The 21447-nt window shown below is 36.7% G+C and overlaps 1 protein-coding gene across 1 annotated transcript in view; it reads left to right on the top strand.

Moving 5' to 3' along the window:
• Nucleotides 1-21447, top strand: part of CORIN (corin, serine peptidase) — a 113168-nt gene that overhangs the window by 79550 nt on the left and 12171 nt on the right. The window contains exons 12-17 of the mRNA XM_021526370.3: nt 1954-2099; nt 2789-2896; nt 7101-7214; nt 9535-9645; nt 10324-10453; nt 20354-20476. Of these exons, the coding sequence (XP_021382045.1) occupies nt 1954-2099; nt 2789-2896; nt 7101-7214; nt 9535-9645; nt 10324-10453; nt 20354-20476 (732 nt within the window). The remainder of the gene's footprint in view (nt 1-1953; nt 2100-2788; nt 2897-7100; nt 7215-9534; nt 9646-10323; nt 10454-20353; nt 20477-21447) is intronic.

The following is a 21447-nucleotide window of genomic DNA, read 5'->3' as shown; positions in this document are numbered from 1 at the left end:
ACGAAACTGAGCTCAGCTAATGCAGTTTTACAGTGTTACACTTTTTAAGTCAAAGTGTACTTTCCAACCATGAATTGCATGTTAACGTTATAATTCTATATCTATTATAATATAAGCTTATCAGAGATGCATTAGATTTTTTAATACAGGCACATGGTTCTGTTATCTCATTCCAGGTATAACCAGATTATTTTAATTCTGCTCCCCCTATAGAAAACAGCTGTCCCTGCTTTGCAAAGCTTTTTGTTGTCTTTATGTTAATTTGGCTGTCATGCTTTGTTTAACTGAAACAGTCTTCATAAAGTTTTATTCAATGTAAAGAACACAGGTAAGAGGTTTTTTGGAAGGAACTGAACTTACTGTTCTTTATAACATTCATTGATGTATCAAGTATGTTTTCAATTTTTGAACATAATTCTTCATCTCTGATAAAGTATTGATAATATTAGTCCATGCCGACTTTGAAGTTTAAATAGATGCTAATTCTTTCACCACAGACAGACAACTAAATATCTTATAATACCTTGGAAAAGGTCAGCTTTGACCAAAGATCTGAGTGTGCAGAGAACACAGGACAGAAGTAGCTTAGATGTCTCTGCTATATTGTAATATTTTTGTTGTGTTGTTTTTTTTTGGTTTTTTTTTTTTTTGTCATTGGAAAATAAAAATCCTGGCATTCAGAAATCTGAGGTTATAAAGTGGTGTCAGTCAACCTTTTTGATATTGAGGAGGATGTACAAGGAAAGAGAGAGTCTGTAACATGGTTGACTGACATCAATGCGTTCTGTCTTGTTATTCAACTCAGTGGTGAATTGTTTGGTGTGGAAAAAAAATATCTCTTCATCTAATTCCTCAAAACAAAATTAAATTTGGGTGGATTAATACTGTGCTATTTTCCCAAAACAGCATAAAAGAATTAATCCTATATGGATTTCTTTTGTTGGTTTTGGTCACAATATTTTCCAGAGCTAATTACAAGACAATAAAAAAGTTCAATTTGTTAAAAGGTCAAAGGAAAATGAATGGAATAAAATGCCTCCCATGAAAAGACTATCTCTAGAAGAAAGATGTGTAAATAATCAAAATGCATAAAGGCAAATTAAGATGACATGAAAGAAATTGAAAAACAAAAAAATGGTAGAATCCTTTGGTTGAATATTTTTCAACCTACTAGGATCCCAGACAAAAGTAATGGCTAAATGTTTCAAACATTATGGGATTTTTCTATTGTGCCTTTTTACCTTTGTAATTTTGAAGCATGTGACAGTGGGTATTTTGAGGGACACCATGCATGAGTTTCAATCTCAATGGATCACACAAATTTTGCATTGAGTCCCATCTTTTATATGGTTTAAAAAAAAAATGCTGCAGAAGGACTTGCCTTTTCCTGATTTGACCAACCAAACTTGACTAACACCAGATGAAGATGTAGAAGGTATTTTGTTGCTATAACTGACAACAGCCTCAAGACTGGGCTGGTCTGAGCTTTGCTTCTCCTAAAATTGTAATTTTATTGAACTCCCTGCAGAGTTTTTCACTCTTTTGTTTGCAGGCTTAAATACCTTGTCCTTCTGAAACCATGTGGTTTCTGAGGTAGCATAATAAAAAGAGGTACCATTTCACTTGTACAAAATGTGTTTGGTTTTTATTCCCCGAAGGAGAGCAGTTAGTGCTTCTTAAAAATTGTTCTCTGTCATCTATTACAGAGGTGAGCAGTTATATTTGGTTATTTTTAACCTATTTATAGCATAACTGCATAACAGTAACTGAAAATAACATTTCAACTATAGCATTATTTGATATAAGTATTTTTTTCATATTAAAACATCTGTTTAATTGATTTTTTTTTTTCTCTTCATGTTTAACTTTTGCTAGGATTATTAACTTTTAGTATCTGTGACTTTCTAAGCCATTCATTCAGTTATTTGGTGCAATTCTTCTTTGTCTCATCAGGACATTATGTGTACAGTCTAAGGAACGCTGTGAGGCTGTGCTTGGGATTGTAGGTCTGCAGTGGCCAGAAGATACAGACTGCACTCAGTTTCCAGACGAGAACTCAGACAACCAAACCTGTTTAACACCAGATGAAGATGTAGAAGGTACCTCCTACACATATTATAGCAAATAAAATATTTAAATGGGTTCCCAAAGTCACTGGTGTTTGTTTATTTCATACTCCTCTTTAAATGATAATATTTAAACTGTGGAAATTATTCCAAACTGAGCTCTCCTACTCAGCCGTGCCAGTCTCTTGGCAGAATTCTTTGCTGGATTTCTTGCTCCAGGGAATTGCTAGCATCAGTGAAAGAGTTTTTTAAAGATTAGCCAATTTTGTTCCACTCCTTTGTCCCAGAATGGTACTGTGAGATGAGACAGAAGCAGTGAAAGGGTTAATACCTGGTTCTATTAGTTGAAATAGACACATAATTGTCAATCTCTTTTGGTCCTGGGGATTTCTTCTGCTTATTTCATTGCATAATACACCACCACAATGGTGAGAAGAGTAGCTAGGAAATTCATACAGTCTAAATGTTGCATGCCAGTGATATGAAAAAGCAGTGACATTTGACAGAGGGCAGCATGGAAGGGAGAGCTCGGGCAGATGTTGCTCCACCGCGTTCCTGGTGCAATTATGAAGTCTCTCCTGACGCACAGTTCCTGTCTCACAAGCCTTCTGTCTGTGTTATTTACCCTTCAGAAACAGCCTGGCTGACAAATCAGTGCCCATGTCATGATTAAGCTTTTATCTTACGGAGTCCTGTTTGTCCCTGTTTGCTGTCCCTGACAGAATGCTCACCCAGTCACTTCAAGTGCCGTTCTGGGAGGTGCGTCCTGGCGTCCCGGAGATGCGATGGTCAAGCTGACTGTGAGGATGACAGTGATGAGGACAGCTGTGGTAAATAAATTCAATGAGTTGGAATGGAGGGCAGCTGCAGCATTGGAAAAGGAACTTCATCTTCCATTCAGTTATCTGAATTTTAGCATGAGAGTTCAGAGAAGGAGAACCCTCTTTTTTTGCATGTTTTAAAGTATTGCAGTTTTTTTTAAAAGACAGTATCAGTAAAAATACTACAGCAAGAATCCTTCTTAATCAATATTAATACAATTTGTGATAACTGATTGTTTAGATTCTGATAACCATATTCTGTGATGCTTGAGTATTTGTTAAAGAATCAAGCTAAAAAATTTCTGCAGATTTAGTTATTTTCATATTGCTGAAGGCTTTACTGAGCTAAAATATAACTCCCTGGCAGATTAAATCTTGAATCTGTAAATGTAGTTTTAAATTTATACATGATAATGTTCTTGTTAGGATGTATACTCAAAAGATGTTATTATAATATATTCTGTTGCTGAAGTGGGTTCTGTATGTTTTTTCAGATTGGTCAACCTCAAGTTACAAGTACAAGCACAAACCTTTAAAATTTATTCTCCAATATGTTTATGAGTTTACTTTTAGTATAGATGCTTTCAACTTTTAACTTAAGGGGATTTATTGAGCCTGAAATAATCAGGAAATCTCTTGGTCAATAAGTATGCTTATACATGCTGGCAGGACAGTTTCAGGAGAAAGAGGTTCTAAATATTTATTAATTGACTAAGCTGTAGCCTTCAGGGAGGTCTGCATGCAGGCCTGGCATCCCTACGGGCAAAGAGAATAATCATACATCTAAGGATTTAGAAAAGAAGTGTGCTTATGAGCAAAGGATTGGAAAACATTTGGATAGAGTAGGGTTAAGTTGCACAACCTGTGTATTTTTTTTTAACTGAGAATGGGTTAAGAGGGAAGCAGAGTTTATGTGAACAACAAAACTGTGGCAATAAGAGAATTTCTACTCAGAGACAGTAAAATAAAATCCAACACCAGAAAGCTAAAGCAAGGTTAAAGTTCAATCTTGGCAGCCCTGTAAAATGCTGCTTTTTAAAAAGCAGATTGTTTTAATGTTTGCAATACCCGAGGGTTTATTTGCCCACAATGTGTGATATATTCTCAATCTCTAGGAGCTTCCAGATCATTCTTGTACTCGCTCTCTTCTTTCTTCATTTCTTTCCCTCCCCCTGCCCCTGTAAAAAAGAAAGACAGGAAAAAAAGAAGGATATGATCTCTGAAATATAATTTAATATTAGGTCATTCTCTTGTTTGGGTTATAAAGGGAAGTCAGAACTGATGATCACAGTGATTCTTTCAGAGTTGGACATCTCTTTACTTTGAATCAACTGTCTTAATTGTCCTCCCTGCTAAATATTTTTTGTTGCCACCAATTTTGAACTCCCTAGAAAACAAATTGTTACGTGTCTTTTAGGGTAATTTTATTCTCCTAGACATTAACATATGAAATATTGTTCTAATATGTAACATTCATGTCTCGAGTGGATCTCTCTCTAAAGTCTAGACAGAATGTCACAAGCAATCAGCAGAATTGTTATCAGCTTCTATAAATATGGAAGACTGTATCAGCTAGGAAATTATGCTGTCAGGGTGACATTACATTGACCAGGGCTAATAGTGTTACTGAAGAATAAAATGTCCTTGTAGAGCTCCAGGAGTGTCTGACTTACTCATATTCTATGTGTGCAGGACAAAATCAAAACTTGATGATCTTTCCATGTGTAAATGGATACTCAAATTTTATTAGCTTTATCCTTTTAAATTAGTTTTCTAACATTAAAAAAACACTGTTTAATTTGAAACTCTTGTATTTGAAGTGCTTTAAATGACAGACATGGAATAGCTTTACAGTGCAGGGAGGAGGAAGTTGAAAAAGACTTGCTACAGCTTTCTTATGCTTAGACTACTCTGACCAAAAAATATAAGTTAGAACCATGCAAAGGGACTGAGGTACACTCTTCCTATGCAGAGAAGAGCTGTATTCAGCACTCATTGTCTCCTTCTGTCAACAATCCCTGCCATACTTTCACATGGGCTTTGGAAGAGGACATCTCAGGCATGCAATTGCAATGAAATCCTGAGACTTTAGTGCCATCTATACTGGGATTTGGGGAGAAAATTTGACTGACATTACTGGAAGTGAGACTTCGGAGAGCAGTAAAGTGCAGGGAAGGTAATATGAAAAAACATTATTATGAAAGATATCACGAGAGTTTGTGGTATTAAATACAGTTGGTTGTAATTGAATGCATTAAATTGCTGGCTGCTGAACAATGCCTCTGGCAGGGAGAAGAAGGTCCTACACCTACTAAAGAAACTGAGGACATAACATTCATAGCCAACACTGTCTTTCACTATTTTCTGCATTCTCTGTTTTGACCTGTAGTATTTTAGGTGAGAGAATGTGGTCTTGACGTTAATGATTTAATGATAATTGTGTGGGAAAAAAATAAAATATATATATATGGATAACAATTGGTAACTTCCTTCATGTTATGAAGAGGAATGAAGGTAAGATCATATATGAAACCATATCTCTTGTCAAAATGGATTTTTGAGATGGGAGTAATGTCCATATAGACAAGTTTTCCTAGCTCTCTTTTCACTTCCCTTTCGTTGAATTAAAAATGCATGTCACAAAAATAATTAGAGATGAAGCATAAATACTCCAAATGGTAGATGATCTCTACCAACAAAACAGTGTACTTGAACACTGAATTCAGTAACTGGTGAATTTTTCATAGGGAATTGTCTCTGTATTTGTCTATTTGATTAGTTTTAGAGAGTCCTAGTATAGTTCAGTGTAAAACTCTAATGTGTGATGAAGAGAAAAAGAACTGTATTTAATGAATTGTAAACACTGCTAAAAATTGCTAGGTTCATGAATTATGAGGGTTTTCAGCTTTTTTTATTTCATGTTCATATCAAGAACCTAACAAGGCATTCCTTGTTCTGTATAAGAGTAGAGATTTTTTTTTTGTTTCAGTTAATTTTTCATTAATAGCTATCACAAATATTGTAAAGAAGGAAACCTGGAAAGTGGTGGTACCCAAGAAAGTTATTTGATCATGAGGAATTAGTTTCAAAGGTTAAGGCTATTTATTTCTCTGGGCTTTAACCTTTATTTACGTGTTTTTTCAAATCTAAGCAAAATCAAGCACCCCACACATCCAGGTACAAGTAAAACCAGAATAGATTTTTCCAGTAATCCAGTAGGGATTCTCTGGTTCATATTTGTAAAACATGTACTTGTGAATTAGAACTTCTTGAAGACAATGTATTTGCTTAGTAACTTACTGCTGATATGCTTTCAAAGTTCCAGGTCCAGGCACAGAGAGGTGCCGCTTTAAATAGTGTTTTAAAATTTATACCTGAACTATTTGCATGTATGAACATCAGGACTATCAACTGAATTTGCCCTTAGATTAAAATGAAAAGTATTGTCTATAGAACAGGTCAAACAAGGCAGTCAAATAATCTGGCTTAGTCAGGACAATATGTCATTTTTATGGCTTCCTATAAAACCAGAGTGTCAGACATGCAGGACATTAGTATGTCAAAGTATTTAAACTGGTATCACAATAAATTAGTTTATTAGTTGATGGAAATAAAAAGTGGAATAAAACAAGAGAAAACTATTTTCTAATGTGTAGCTTTCTTATTTCTTCTAGCTGACCAACAGAAATTTTTCTGTCAAAGCACTTTGACATAGTTTTGTATTACTTCTCTTTCTACTTTTCATTGTGATTCTGTGTTAGATTCTAGATCATCACTGCCAGGGAAAAAAGAGTATGTATTTCTACATTGTTTCATGGAGATTCCATGCTTTTCTAGGATTTACTTTTAAAAGACTGAGGAATTCCTACAGACTTCAGGATTAGACAAGTTCTTATATTACTAGTAAATGTATTTCAAGAATAGTGGTGTATGGGTATTGAGCTAACGCCTAAACTATTATAGATATGTATAATATATACTCATAATACAATTATTATTTCAAAAGCACTGAAGTATTATGAAGTGTTATAATATTTAGATCCATTTATCAAGTGTGCACTGTGCTACTCTTATTTCCATTTCTTCTTTAGTAACTATTCTTGGTACTTTAAAATTTATATTGCAAGTAAAATTATTTTGTGTGTTTCAGGAAGACAATGGTTGATTCAATATAGCATGCAAGTGTTTCAGAACTGTGCTTCTCTGCCTCCAGGTTGCAGAGAAAGGGGTCTTTGGGAGTGTCCTTTGAAGAAACTGTGCATCAAACACACCATGATCTGTGATGGTTTCCCAGACTGCCCTGACATGATGGATGAAAAGAATTGCTGTAAGGACTCACACAGTTTGTTACTCCCTTAAAAGGCTGATGGCATTTTGGGATGTTGGGGGGCAAAATAAATCAAAGAAAAAATGTTTTATGCTTTCTATAGGCAGAAAGAGTTAGTCATTCCCTCAGTTCCCTTTTCAGTTTGTTATGACACCAATTTCTCTCTTTCCTCATCTTGTGTCCTTTGTTGTTCACATCCTTGGATCCTTGCTGTCTGTTTTGACACTCTCATCCTCTTTTTCTTTTTTTTTCTTTTCTTTCTCCCTCCTTGTTCTTGTACCTTTGTACTTTTATTTCTTGTAGATTTTTGACTTCTTTTCCCAAGTTTCCTCAACTTAATTTTATACAGGCATAGCTCATAGCTGCTAACTGCTCTTTTTATCCTTGATGTCTACTTACCTGTTTCTTGGTAAATGTCTTACTTCTCTCTTCCTTGTTTAGTTTCTTTCCTGATTGATATTTCTTAGATTGTCTCGCAACTTGGCTCCCCAGATTTCTTCTACAATCCAAGCTGTGATAACAATGAAGATAAAGAACTTAGGAGGGTGCGCTGGTGGCGTGGGCGTGCTGTCCATGTGCACAGTGCAAGTCTGTCCAAAGTGCTGGCAGGGAGGAGCAGGCCCCCTGCTCCCCTGGGGGGCTGGCCTCAGTTCTGTTTCCATCTGAGAATGGTGAATGGGAAGTGGTGGAACATCTGTACACAGCAGCTCCCACCCTGCTTACTAAGCTGGGAGTGAATACCCTGAGATGTTAGCTCCGCTTTCATTAATATATTAATGGTACTCTGAGTTCTCTTCTCTTGAGAAAACCTGGTGCTGTGGGCATGCTCCCAAGACAAGGAAGTAGAAAAGACATACTGGGATAAAATTTCCACAAGAAAGGAGCGATCATTGGTTGGTAAAGTTAGTTGAAAACTGAAATTTTTTCATTCTCTGAGTAAACCTGGTATTTTGCCATTTTTGCTGGGATGTTTGGATATAATTATGTGATTTAAAAGAAGCTGTTCCTGAGTCTCTAGAGTTCTGATGGTAGGAGCATTTTATGTGCCTGCATGTATCACTAGATCAAACTTTGTTTCTTTTTGGGAAGCTGAAGCTCACAAAACATTTCTTAATCTGCTTTTCATTGTAGAGATTATACCACTTAACTTCAAGCTCTGTGCTGTAATTTAGAGTGGAGGTGGTATTAAAGTGATTTACTTCTGATCACACATTAGGATCACAACAGAGAAAAGAGAACTAAGGTTAAGCTAGTTTATAATTACCAGACTATATTTCCTCTCTGCTTTTGATCTGGGGCTTGAATACTCTAAAATGGCAGCAAAGTTTTCCCAGCTGAGGGCTTCCAGATTTTGAATTATGCTCTCTGGAAAGTGGAGGTAAAGTGCTTTTTCTGGTTTTGCATGCTTTATTCCAGAGCCAGAAAGATCAGGGGTAGGCAGCACTGTCTGCTCTATCTGTATGGTATTTCCCTGTGGAGTGCACTTTTTGTACTACTGCTGCAAATAAATGCTTGGATTGTATGGCACTATAAATGCTGTACATCAGCCAGACAAGGGCACAAGTCAATGCAGCTCCTTTCCATGCATTCTCTCCCTCTCCGCCCTCCCTTAGGTCTCAGAATTCCCTAATGTGATGGGGTTTATAGAAGCTGGAAGTGTGTTAATGAGGAAGGTACTGTATTTCTACACACCTGCCTTTTGGAATGGAGGTTGTTGGAGGAAAACTAAAATCCATTTGCAAATGGAAGCTCTTGTGGTTCCCATACTGAACAGACTCTGGAAATCCAAATGTAAGGATACCATCTGTGAACAGCAGTTCTCTACCTCTAAAGTAGAGATAAAAATAAATATATAATTTTCAACAGCAAAGGTGAATTTAAAAATTAGTATATAATTGTTGTGGCTGAGAGGAAATATTCGTTGTGGTAAATTAGTTTTTTCAAAAACAATGAAGAACTAAACAACTTTGGATCAGTCAGCTAAAAAGCACAGAACAGTATTTTCTCTCACAGCTTCTGCGGGGCTTAGACAGGTTTCATATAACATGATCACAAAGGATACTAAGTAATCCCAGATCTTGCATTTGCAGATGCTCTTCCTTCTCTCTGAATTGCAATAACCTCTGTCACTGCATGGCAGCAACCACCTTCTGCATCAGTGGTATCCATACTGAATTTTGTTGCAAATGTGTCTAGCTTACTTTTTCCATAAATCTGGTCTGTATCTACCTCCACCCTCCGCTCCTCAATTTTTCATCTCAATGTGAATTTCACTTTGATCATGTCTTTCTCAGGAGGAAGCATGTTTTTGTCTTTGCAGCATTTTGTGACGAGAGTGAACTTGAATGTGCCAACCATGAGTGTGTGCCCCGTGAGCTCTGGTGTGATGGGCAGGCAGACTGCAGTGACAGCTCAGATGAATGGGACTGTGGTAAGTTTCTGCTGTTTGGGTGATGGTAGTAATCACTGGTGATTTAATTCAGAATACAGTGGTGAAGAGGTGCTCCCTGTATAAGCAACGAGAAGACTGGGGTGAGGTTGGGAAAGCATGTGAGGAAATGGACAAAAGAGAACACAAAAGCTCAATATGAAGTCTCACAGTGAAAAGATATAAGAAAAGTGATACAGCAAGAAAATGTGTAGATGATGTGTGTAATCTGGAAAGTATTGTATATAGAGGAGGGACTGAGAAAACGCTGAGATTTAGAGGGACCTTTTGAGAATCTTTTTTGCATGTGATAAAAGCAGTTCCTGAATTTTTTTATAGATATTAAGAGAGAAGAAATGATGATGGTCTCTCTATCTAGGTTCTCTAACTAGATTAAGGCTATAAAAATTAAGGCTATCAGCAACTCATGTGAATCTGTGCTGGTGAATTAGAAGTATTTGGGTTTACTCTTACTCTCTCAATGTGTCATGCTGTTTACTCTTAGCAAGGTTCTGATAACCACACTTGCCTTGGTTTTAAATTGCATAGTTATTCAGCAAGTAAAGCTAGGAAAGGTGCCAGCAACTTGGAAGAATCTTGAATGTAGTTGTATGTTTTCAGTTTTCCATCTATAAAACTATTTTAAATAATACTGAAGTTTTCTTCCTTTTTTCTTTCCAGTTACACTGTCTAAAACCACAAATTCCTTGATGCTCCTGACCATTCACAGGTCAGCTGCTGATAACCATGTTTGTGCTGATGAGTGGCAAGAAAACTTAAGCCAACTGGCCTGCAATCAGATGGGTTTAGGGTAAGGTCAGTAGTTTGTAGCTTTGACAAATTTCTTTAGGACAACTGGAGTTCTGGAGTTAGATGTGAACTATCATTGATCACTGCAATGTTAGACCTATTGTGGAAATGGTTTACAGAGAAAAGAGGTAACAAAATTTTTGAACTATGGCAGGAACAGAATTTCATTTAAAAATAGGCACTTTCACCACTTTATAAATGTTACACTATGGTTATTAAGAGTGTTTTGAAAATATAATGGTGTTTTGCCAAGTCTCAGTACTTGAACTTACAGTTATTGCTGAGGCTCAGAATTGGTTGGCAATGTAATACTCTGTTTCTTCCTAAAGAATTAAAGCAGACTTAGGAAATACAGGAAAAATCATCTTCATTTATTTGTTTTCTGCAATAAATACTGTAAGTTAGACAAATGTATGTATTTAACTTGGGCATCTCGGGACAACAGGTTGTTAAAGAGAGGGTTTCTGTGTGGGACTCAGAAAAAGAAATAGCCTAAGAGTCTTATTGCATGCACACTAAATTGTGGAATAATTGATGCAAAATATAACTGTTGGATAAAAAACAAGTCCAGCTGCTCTGATGTTCACAGTTGTCTCTTACTAGGAAGAGGCAAATGTGTCTGATCCCCCAACTGAATTGAGGTGTCTTTTCTGTTTGCTTTTCTTCACTACACCTCTGATTCCCTCCTTTTTTTCAGAGGTGTGCCTAGGCTGAAAACAGCATGGGTAGAAACTTACACCTTCCTGCTTCTTCACTGATGCTTGCTAACAGGTGCTATCAATCCTACACTTTTAAGAAACATGAGAGACAAAAATGGTTCTTAAATCTCACAACTCCCATTGTCTAACAGGGTGACTTCTGTTCTAGAAGTCAATTTTTCTGCAAGATCTTTTTAAGAGGGAGCGGCAGTTTTGTCAAGGGCAGTGGGAAATTAAAATCTGAAGTCTACAGTATGACTAATTTCTAATTCTTTCATGCATTATGTCAGAAAACCAGACTAGCGTTTGTCTTTTCTTTCTTAATGCCCAATTTTGTCAGACACCTGAAGCCTGATTTTCTTAGAAACTCAAGTTTTTCTGGAGTGGCACTGCAAAAAATACAGTAAATTGTCTTTGAAAAGCCATAAGAAAAACAAAGATTATAATGCATTACCAGAACTGATTTCCAAAAGGAGTAATATGAGTAATACAGCTATTTAATTATTTCATTAACATTGCATAGGGATTCAGTGAAAGTGTCACAGAGGCTATTGTTTTCTATATGGTGAAATGGAAGACTTTGTAATTGGAGTTTCATGCTACTGTATAGTCTGATCTGAAGCCATGAACTTCATCTCTTGGCATTTATGTCTTGTATACATTATTTAAATTACTTATAACAAGAATGGCTGAATGTGGGGTTGATAACATTGGTGTTTTTAATAAGCTCTTTTTACTCACCATTGAGGTTGCAGGTAAATTAGACTGCATATTGCACAGAACTCAAATAATGATAAAAATTCTCCTTTTTGCATTTAAAAAATATTAAATAAATATGAAATGTTTTACGCAGTGCTTTTCTGCAAGTATTCCCAGTGGGAACAACTTTGTTTTACTCCATCAGAAAATTAAAGCTGTGAATGTATAAATTCTGTCCACATTAGAGCACACTGCAGAACCACCCAATTTTGTGGCCATGCAGATGTCTTTAATAATGAATAATTTAATAATTACTTACAGCAACACTTGATTTTAATAGCTCTCTTTATTCTTAGAGAAAAATAATGCATGTGAAATATCAAATTGAAGACTTAATTCCTTAGACGAGGAATTACAATGAATGGTAGCTTTTTTTTTTTTTTTTTACTTATATATGGAAACTAAAATAGTGTAGATTTAGACTAGACATAAAGAATAAATGTTTTACATTGAGCAGGTGAAACACTGGAACAGGTTACCCAGAGAAATGGTGGACAACCCATTCCTGGAAATATTCAAGGTCAGGTTGCATGGGACTCTGAGCAACCCATTCTATCATGTAATGAGGTGACTTAAGACTTTGAGAGGGTCAAGGACTGCAAGGAACACAGCATTTTTATCAGCCAAGCTTTCAGGCAAATGGGTCTTCCTTCAGTTTTGCTCTTTCTGCTGTGTAATTCAGGAAAGTCTTACTTGACCTCCACACCCTCTCCTCAACTCCTATGAAGCATCCTAATGAAAGATGTTCTCTGCATATAAGCCCTGTATCATTAAACAGACAAGGTGTCCTTTCAAAGGTAATCTTAGCTGAGGAAATGATGTCAGCATTAGCTTTAGATATAAAAAGTAAGCTCAAAAATTTTAAAATGACTGTGAGAATATGGCTCACAAGTTCTGTTAGAGATGACAGAAGAAGAAATTGGTAATAAAGGAATAAAAACCTTACATGTCTTGAAAAAAGAAGCATAAATTACACTATGGGAAGATCTCTTGGTGAATAATAATTCTGTAAAGGATGATGTTGAACAAAGAAACAAGTGAACTTTGTTCAAATTCAGTGAATACTTTCATTACAGGGGGAAAAAAGTTGAAAAATCAAGTTAATTGTTTCAAGCTACTGAAATTAAAGAACTAAAATTCTGTTTCAAATCAACATTTTTCTCTTAAATGCATCTTTCGTATTTTTAAAATGAAAAGCTAATTTACTGTAAATGAATGACTTTACTTTGAGGTTGAAGAATTTATTTAGAGTTTGAATTAATACTTTCAGATATAAAAATCTAGATTGTATTTGAAGCTTTAATGTCAGATGCTCCCAACTGGTCTTTTTTTAAGTTTAGCTACAAATTTATACTTTATGAAACCTATAATTTCCAGAGTCAGAGAAGAGAGTGCTGTTGTTTAATGCTAGCCAGCTGCTCAGCCCTGCACCGCCACTTGCTCACTCCTCCTGGTGGGAGGGAGAAGACAATCCAGCAGAGTAGAAGAAAGAAGGCTCATGGGTTGAGGTTAAAAGAGTTTAATAGGTAAAGCAAAAGCCATGCACAGCCAAACAAGGAATTCATTCACCACTTCCCATGGGCAGGAGCTGTTAGGCCATCTCCAGAACAGGGTCCCTCACCTGTGCTGATGACTTGGGAAGACAAATGCTCTCACTGCAGACATCTGCCCCTTCCTTCTCCTTCCTCCCACTCTTCATACCAAACATGAAGCTGTGGGATGTGGAATATCCCTTTGGAGAGGTGGGGTCAGCTGTCCTGGCTGACTCCTCCCGAGTCCTTGTGCACCCCCAGCCCCATCGCTGCTTGAGTGGGGTGAGAAGCAGCTCAGCAAGAACAAAATCAGCCCTCTGTTATCAACACTGTTTTCAGCACAAATCGGAAACACAGCCCCACACTAATTCTATCCCAGCCAAGACCAGCATGCAGAGATAAAGCAAGTGAGTAATTTTTTTTTCAGTATAAGTTCACTCATTCTTTGTAGGTTTGCCTGGTTTGTCAGCTAGGAAATAGGCCTGAGGGATTTTGAAACCTTAAAATATCACAGTGATTATCAGTGATTTTCTACCAAAAAATTTAAAGAATAATTTAAACTTATTTATCAGTCAATGCAGTGAATACTTTTAATTTCTATTTTATATATTTCAATATGTTTTTACTTTAAAATTTCAGATATCTCTGATTTTAATACTGTTAAAATCAAGGTGTTGATCTTTTAGTCCATATGGTATGGCACAGCTGTGGCTTTAGAGAATTCTACTCAAGACCAAGACAGGAAACAGATGCTGTTCCAGCTCTGAAATAAGTCTAATTTGCTTTAAATTAGTGCCCATATGCGTGTAATCCATTGCCTTCTAGCCTAACTCAAAGCTTCCTTTCTCAAACCTGCTGTCACATGAGGCCTGCAAGAATGGAATTATAGAATTATACTGACATGTGTCACTGTGACTTGGAAGAAAGAAGTAATCCAGTTTATGGATTATACTTTATTCTAAACTTGCAATTTGAATACATTAGAATTAGTTTTTCCAAATGGAATAGGGACAGTAGGGTACTGAATACAATGCTATACAGAAGTATCCCACATGTGTTACAAACAGTGATGAACTTCATGACCTAAAATTAGTCCCTGCCTTCTAGTTTGTTTTCTTTGTTTTCCATTATAATTTAGTATGAAAGACATAATGCTTACTTTTCACTGTAAACTTTGATTTACTGTTGTGCACAGTAATCAGCAAGTAGCAGACTAGAAATCTCTGAAAACTTTTTATTAAATATTTCCATTGTACAGCTTATCTAATGAAACATTATTTTTCTCCTCTGAGAGCTCATTTATAATGTAGAACACAGGATTCTCTTTTTCTCTCTCAATTCTAAAACTTCCTCTCTTAAACACACTTCCTCTCTTAAACATAAGAGAATTGCTAGCTTGAAATTAAATTTATTAAAGGAATAGTCTAATTTTTAAATTTCAATTGAAAAACTAGTAAAATTTAAGTTAGAAATTCCTACTTGAGTTATGTAAGTGCTACTGCAAAATGTTTTGCCTCATTTTATTAGTAACTGATTTTATCGGTTATTAAATATTTTTTAATTGACTTAGATTAAAATAAACTTTCAGATTAAAGGAACTAGATATATTAGAATTTTATGTGCCCTGTGATGGTCATTAGATCTAGCAGACATCTTTCTGTGCAGGAGCAAGTCTAACTTGGCCAAGGTACAAGCTGTAGGATGACCTGAAATGGAAAGTAGAATTCTAGAGAGAGTGAGCATGTACCTCAAACCTACAAGAACTGGTGTAGAACCAAAAGTGTCCTGGGAAATGTGAAAAGCCAGGAAGAAAAAAAGGCAAAGCAAGAAAAAACCCAAAACAAAACCATGAAGAAACCTTAGGAAATCAAATTACTTTACTAAGTTAGCAAAGACTTAAGAAAGAGGGTTAGAGTAAGAAATTAATGGGTAATACACTGCATTTCAAAGTAGCTAGTCTTGTTGAAATCCTCTAAGAGCATTTAATATTTCTGGCTCTGGTGGGTGTCCATTATGACTGACAGTAGTGGTAGCCATAGGTTTGAGAAGTTGTAGAGAATGGAGGAAAACTGGTATGTCATCTTTCATTAAAAAGGATAAAAGAATGAGATACAAAGATTTATAAACCACATTCCTAGCTTGAATTACCAACAAATTACAGCAGTATAGGGTCTTAATGACAGAATGTATTTATCAGGAACAAATAATGTCAGAGTCCCTTAATTTATTTCTTGAAATACCAGACACACTGTGGATGGGGAAAAAAGTTCAGATGCAATATACTTTTAACTTTCACACTATGTGAAATGACTTTTGAAATAAATAAGGAACTATGAACAGAGATGAAATGATATGGGAATGTTGATGATTTATTTTCAGACCGTAAAGATGTATTGGTGGGGGGCTAGACGCATGCCAGTGTATCTGGGAGGTTACAATGGTGTTGTGAGTTATTCAGATGATAGAGTGGAGAGCAGGCCTGATAATTTCTCATTCAGCATCAAGCTGGGAGGATCTGAAAGCATTTTGGAGGACAAGATCAGAATTCAAAAAATTTTTGACAGGCTGGCAAAATGGCCTGAATTAAACAAGAATGTTTACTTGTAATCACTTTGTGGTATTCACTTTGTGTTAGATTTGGACTAAATGAGAATTGGTCAACAGAAATGACCAGAGATCTAGAAAGCATGGTCTGTGGAGAAGGGTTGGAAACTCTGCTTGGTCAGTCAGGGGGAAGGAGTTATAGGAGTCTTGAAATATGTAGAAGGTTAGGAATGAGCTGCTCTCCATTTCTGATGGAAAAAAGAGACATGAGCTTAAATGACAAGTAGGAAAATTAAGAATAAACATTATAAAAAATTGCTTGTATATATTGACTGGAAATGCTGAGGATTCTTTCTCATTAAATTTACATACAAACAGGAGGCACAAAAATTTGCCAGAGAGAATTTAGATATAGTTGATCTTATTTTGAATTAGGGGAATGGATCAGATGGCCTCATAAGATTTCTTTTGGCTGAGTTTCTCATAGTTAACATTATAGTGAAAGAAAGTCTTGTGGAAGAATTTTTTCATATGTCCTAATCCCATTTCATTTTTGAAAGCAGTGCAGAGGACATAATGAAAATCTGTGTGAAAGTCACACTTGTCTTATACCACTAAACTTGGTATTTCTATCACCTCAAATAGAGGAGAAAAAAGTCATAAAACATTGCTGCTTTATTTTTACATGCATCTATTGTAAACTTACTTTGATATGGAACTTTACACAATCTTGGAGAAGCCCATAGGCTGAGGCCACAGGAACCCAAAAATTTATTCATTGAGTGTATGTTTGAGTAGTTTGAGCTCAGAAGGACTAGTGAGTGCAGCTCTTCTGCTTATAAAGATTTACTGCAGATATTAGACACATGAGAAAATTAAAATGTTATGGTTTGTTCAGACTTTCAGAACCATGTGGGTTTTAAAATAATACTTGAGTATGCAAATAATTTCATCCAGATAGCACTGTAAGATGTTATCAAGTCCTGTGGTGCAGCTAGGATTTATAATTTATTATATGAACCTGGTGAGTTATCTGGCCAAAAAATCACCACTCAAAATGTGTGAGTTATTATGAACATGGTATGAATGTCTTAAGTTTGCAGGTAGCATTAATAAACTTTCTGAAGCAATGTAGGTATTTCAGATATCTACATACAGATATTGGCTGGACTTGGTGATCTCAGAGCTCTTTCCAACCTAATTATTTCTGTGATTCTGTGATTCAGTGACTGTTCTGTAATGTTAAAGCATGCTCTGCTGTGTGAAAAGTCTGGTCCAGTAACTACTGGCGTTCTTTAAGATTCAGCTCTTCATCATAGGCTCTGGTCACTACAGTGAGTGCTGTGCAAAAGAATCATAAAATCCTCACTGTAACAGGCATCTGGAGAACATCTAGTCCTTCTCCCACATGATGCAGGCCTATTGCCAAGTGGGATCGCTTCAACCATTGCTCTGCTGTAGCCAAGTCTTGAAAACTTTGATGGATAGGGCTCTCTGTTTCAGGGCTGCTTCACCTTCCTAATGAAAAAGTATTTCCTTTTCATGTGCTGTGAGTCTCCAAAGCTGTCGGTCTAGGCCATTTTCCCATGTTTTACCATGCAGCATTATTGAGAAATTTTTTTTTCAGTTGTTTTAACTTCTCTTCAAGTAATTGCAGGTTGCTGTTGAATTGCCCCTTAGCTTCCTCTTCACAAGAATAAGCAAGTTCAGTACCCTCAACCCCTCCTTATAAGTCAGTCCCAGAGGCCTTTCAAAGATTTGAAACCCATTTGTGTGATCCTTTCCTGTTTCTAAATATCATCTTAAACCAATGTACCTCAAAACTGCACATTGTCTTCCAGTATGTATGGTTTCAGTCAACATACTTTTTCAATTTTGCTTTTTGCCAGTAAAGGTAATAATTAAAAGCAGTAATTTAAAATTCACACCAAGTTTCTGAGCAAAGCACTTATGGTATATTCAAACCAAGGGGGAAACCCAGAAAACTACAGAGAAATGAAAGACCTTCTGGAAGCATTTAATAAAAAAAGTCTTTATTTGCTTGGCCTGACATATTGAAAGATATTGCAACTTCAGCAGGCTACTAAACTAAAAAAGTGGCAGGAGAGCTGTATTTGAACTTGAAGATGTAGCTTGATGTGTAGAAGTAATCAGCAATATAAACTTGTTGTCTTAGAAACTCAGAAGAAAACGTGTGCTACAGCTCCAAGAGGGACCAAGTCGAGCCTGCTGGCTGCAGTGTTTGTGGAGCACAGGGTGGGGCTGGCTAAAGTGGGTACCCATTGCTCCACCTCCCACCTTTTCCCTGAGTGATTTACAGTCCCTGGTGTAATGTGTGCTCCTGGCTCAGCAGCCCCTCTGGAAGTCTCACACCTAGAAACTCTCACCAGCCTGAATGTTTACTCCTAAGATTTTTAGCTCATGTTCTCTCATTCTTTAGCAATTCTGAGAATGCTCTGGTCTCTACACAAATGCTAACCATTACCTCCAGTTTTCTTCATCTAGAAATGAGACTTTTTGTTCCCCTTCATTCTGGCTATTTCTCATTAAGTTGATGAAAGGAAACAAGTGGCAGCCCTTGCCTATCTAAAAAATATTCTTTTATAAGCAGCATCAAGGGGGGAACATAAATGTTTATATAGGCCATTCTAATGATAAAAATTAAGGTATCCTGGTTTTGAGTGATTTATATCAAACTGTGACCACCAAAGAAAAAAGGTATAGGTATGATCTTTTGCTAAGTAAAATAATTATAAAATTTCATGCAGGTATGACTGTTTTGTAGGTTGTTACCTTGATTTAGAAGTACATGTCTACTTAATTCTGATTGTAGCATCACTGTAATCTGTAATTCAGAACTGCAGGTTTCATCAAAAAGGTATGGTATTTGGTATAATACAGATTAATCAAATGGCATGATACTCACACATTTTTGCACATTTTTGAGTTACATATTTTATAGATCAGACAGTGTTTACAAGTTCATAAAATACCACTGAATGCAGCTATGAAATGGTGAACATCATTGTTCAGAGATCATAGGGCAGAATGTCATAGTAAGAAAAAAGTTTGCATATGTTTGGTAGGAAAAAGGGTGGGAAGTATGGAAGAGAGGAGATCTTTATGTGAATTCTAAAAGCAGTCACTGAGGAAGAAAGCTCTTTTTGCAGCAAACATATGCCTGCACATTCTAGTTAGTAGATCATGGAATGATATTTGCTTAATATGCCCAGAGAAGGTTCTGAAAAATAAGTAATGTAGCAGGCAGGGTCCAGGGCCGTGACCTCGAAGTTTGGCTTATTCTGCCAGCTGTGTTGAAAATATTTCCATATGGTTATACTGACAACTTTACCATAAAACAGAATTCTTTGATCTCTGCTAGTTTAGGCAATCAAGTGGGTAAAGAATGTTGGTGGTTTTTTAAATATTTTTTTTAGATAAATACAATCAGTATTGAGAATTGGATTTAAAGGCAAACTAATATCCTGGCTGGCATTACCAGGTACTATCATGAGAGATTGGGTTCACAAGCAAATTTAAGGACACATCACAGTTTTTCTGAAATTCTCTCATTCTTTTTTCCATGAATTAGGATTTAGAATTTGGCCTTTGACTGCTGTTTGGGAGAGCACTGCTTCAAAGTTCTTGTCAGTGACAGGGATCGATGGCTAATCATGAATGATTCTGTGCTGGAAAGCATCATGACAAGTAAAGTAATTTAGAAATGCTGTAATTTTTTCCATTTGGCAGCCAAGGTATAATACAACAGCAATTTCTTGAGTCTATCAGACAATAACTAGTTTGAGGAAGTGGATATATGAAAATATCTCCTGGTTCTAACCCTCATACTTGTTAGGTTGCTATAGAACAATGAATTCGACATTGTCACCAGTGATTTGTTTTGTTTCACAAAACAGGCAGCCTGGGCTTAGAGATACTCTCAAGTCTTATTAACAAGGCCTAGACTGCTCTTCATTGTTAAATTTTAATGGATTTACAATGACAGAAATGTAAGAAAATATTTTTATCTGTTACCTCTTTTACATATGAAGATCTAATTTTTTTTTTTTCATTTTGGGAGGCCAAGAAACTGTTAAAACGGTATCAATGTGTGCATTACAGTAAATGCTACCAGAAGGTCTTGTTGTTCCTGATTTCAGTTCTGCTTCTTGTTGGGAAATACAACATGACAGTCACATGTTGGCTGGCCTGGCTTCTCAGGGTGATTTCATTCTCCTGTGTATCTGCCACTCGTGGCTTTGCCATATCACTCAGACATGTGTCTTTAGAGTAAACAGGTGTGTTAGGGCCTCTTCACTGTCATAACTGTAATACAGAAATTCTATCAATGTCTTTCATTTGTTTCAGAGGACCATCCAAAACAGAAATTGTAATAGAGAGTGAGCAAATGCAGGACCAAAAATGGCTGAATCTACACCCAGATTGGAAGAATAAAAATGCATCGACTTTACATGCACTTCTAGTGAATGGGTAAGCAACAGCTTAAAAAAGACCTATTTCACTGCTGTGGGTGGTCACTTATCAATGCAGGATGACAAACTCTCTGGTAAGCTCTTTTTTCCCATGCTTTGTGTGTATAAATCCCAGCACATACCCATGTAAGTTGTTAAGATACAGTCTACAATTATTTTAGTGTCTACAACCACTGTAGTCTCTTTTGAGACCATTTTGTGAATCTTCAGGGGCCCATTCTGGTAGAATAAGAGCATTTGAGTAATACAGAGGTGATGCCCTTGAAACACCTGAACCAGACAGCTTTGTTAAATCTCTGCTGAACAAGAAAGTCCAGCAATGACATTCCCCCCCTCGCACAGCCCCCTGAATATCAGGCTAGCCCAGAGGTCCAAGGCTGTGAGGAGAGGAATATCATGAGATGGCAAAGATTTCCAAAAGAGGCTCTTACCCTGATATACATTGGTTCAGCTCTCTTTATTCTGTGGTGTCCATGGGGAGAGTGGGGCAAAAGAGCATGAATAGGAGATGTCAGGGGTCTATATAGACTTTGGACAGGGTGGGCTTCCCTGGCTCTCCGCCAACCCCATTGGGGCAGGAAGGAGGGGTCCAGGGTTATCTTGATCAGAGTCACAGGGTCCCGGGGAAGGGGGCACAGAGTGCCCATGAGCTCAGTGTAACACAGTAAGTACTCTAGAGCAAAATCTGCAGCAACATCTTACCATCCTCTGCAGCCTGTGCATTCTGGATTCATCCATTTGGAGCAACCACAGCTCCTTCAGTAGACGCTATATCCACTTATATTCAGTTTCCTTAGCTCTTGCTTCAGAGGATGCTATATTCCTGTTAATTAACCCAACTAAACATGTAGTTATTAATGAGAAGCCAGGATCTCATGGTTGGGACATTCAAAGTGTGACTTTGAAGTGCCAGTGAACTAGAAATCCAGGCCAAAACGGGGAGAGCCATCTAATCCCCATTGGCAACTG

This window comes from Lonchura striata, chromosome 4 (genome assembly GCF_046129695.1).
Source record: "Lonchura striata isolate bLonStr1 chromosome 4, bLonStr1.mat, whole genome shotgun sequence".
In the NCBI taxonomy this organism is placed as follows: domain Eukaryota; kingdom Metazoa; phylum Chordata; class Aves; order Passeriformes; family Estrildidae; genus Lonchura; species Lonchura striata.
This window is presented reverse-complemented; position numbering and strand designations above follow the sequence as displayed.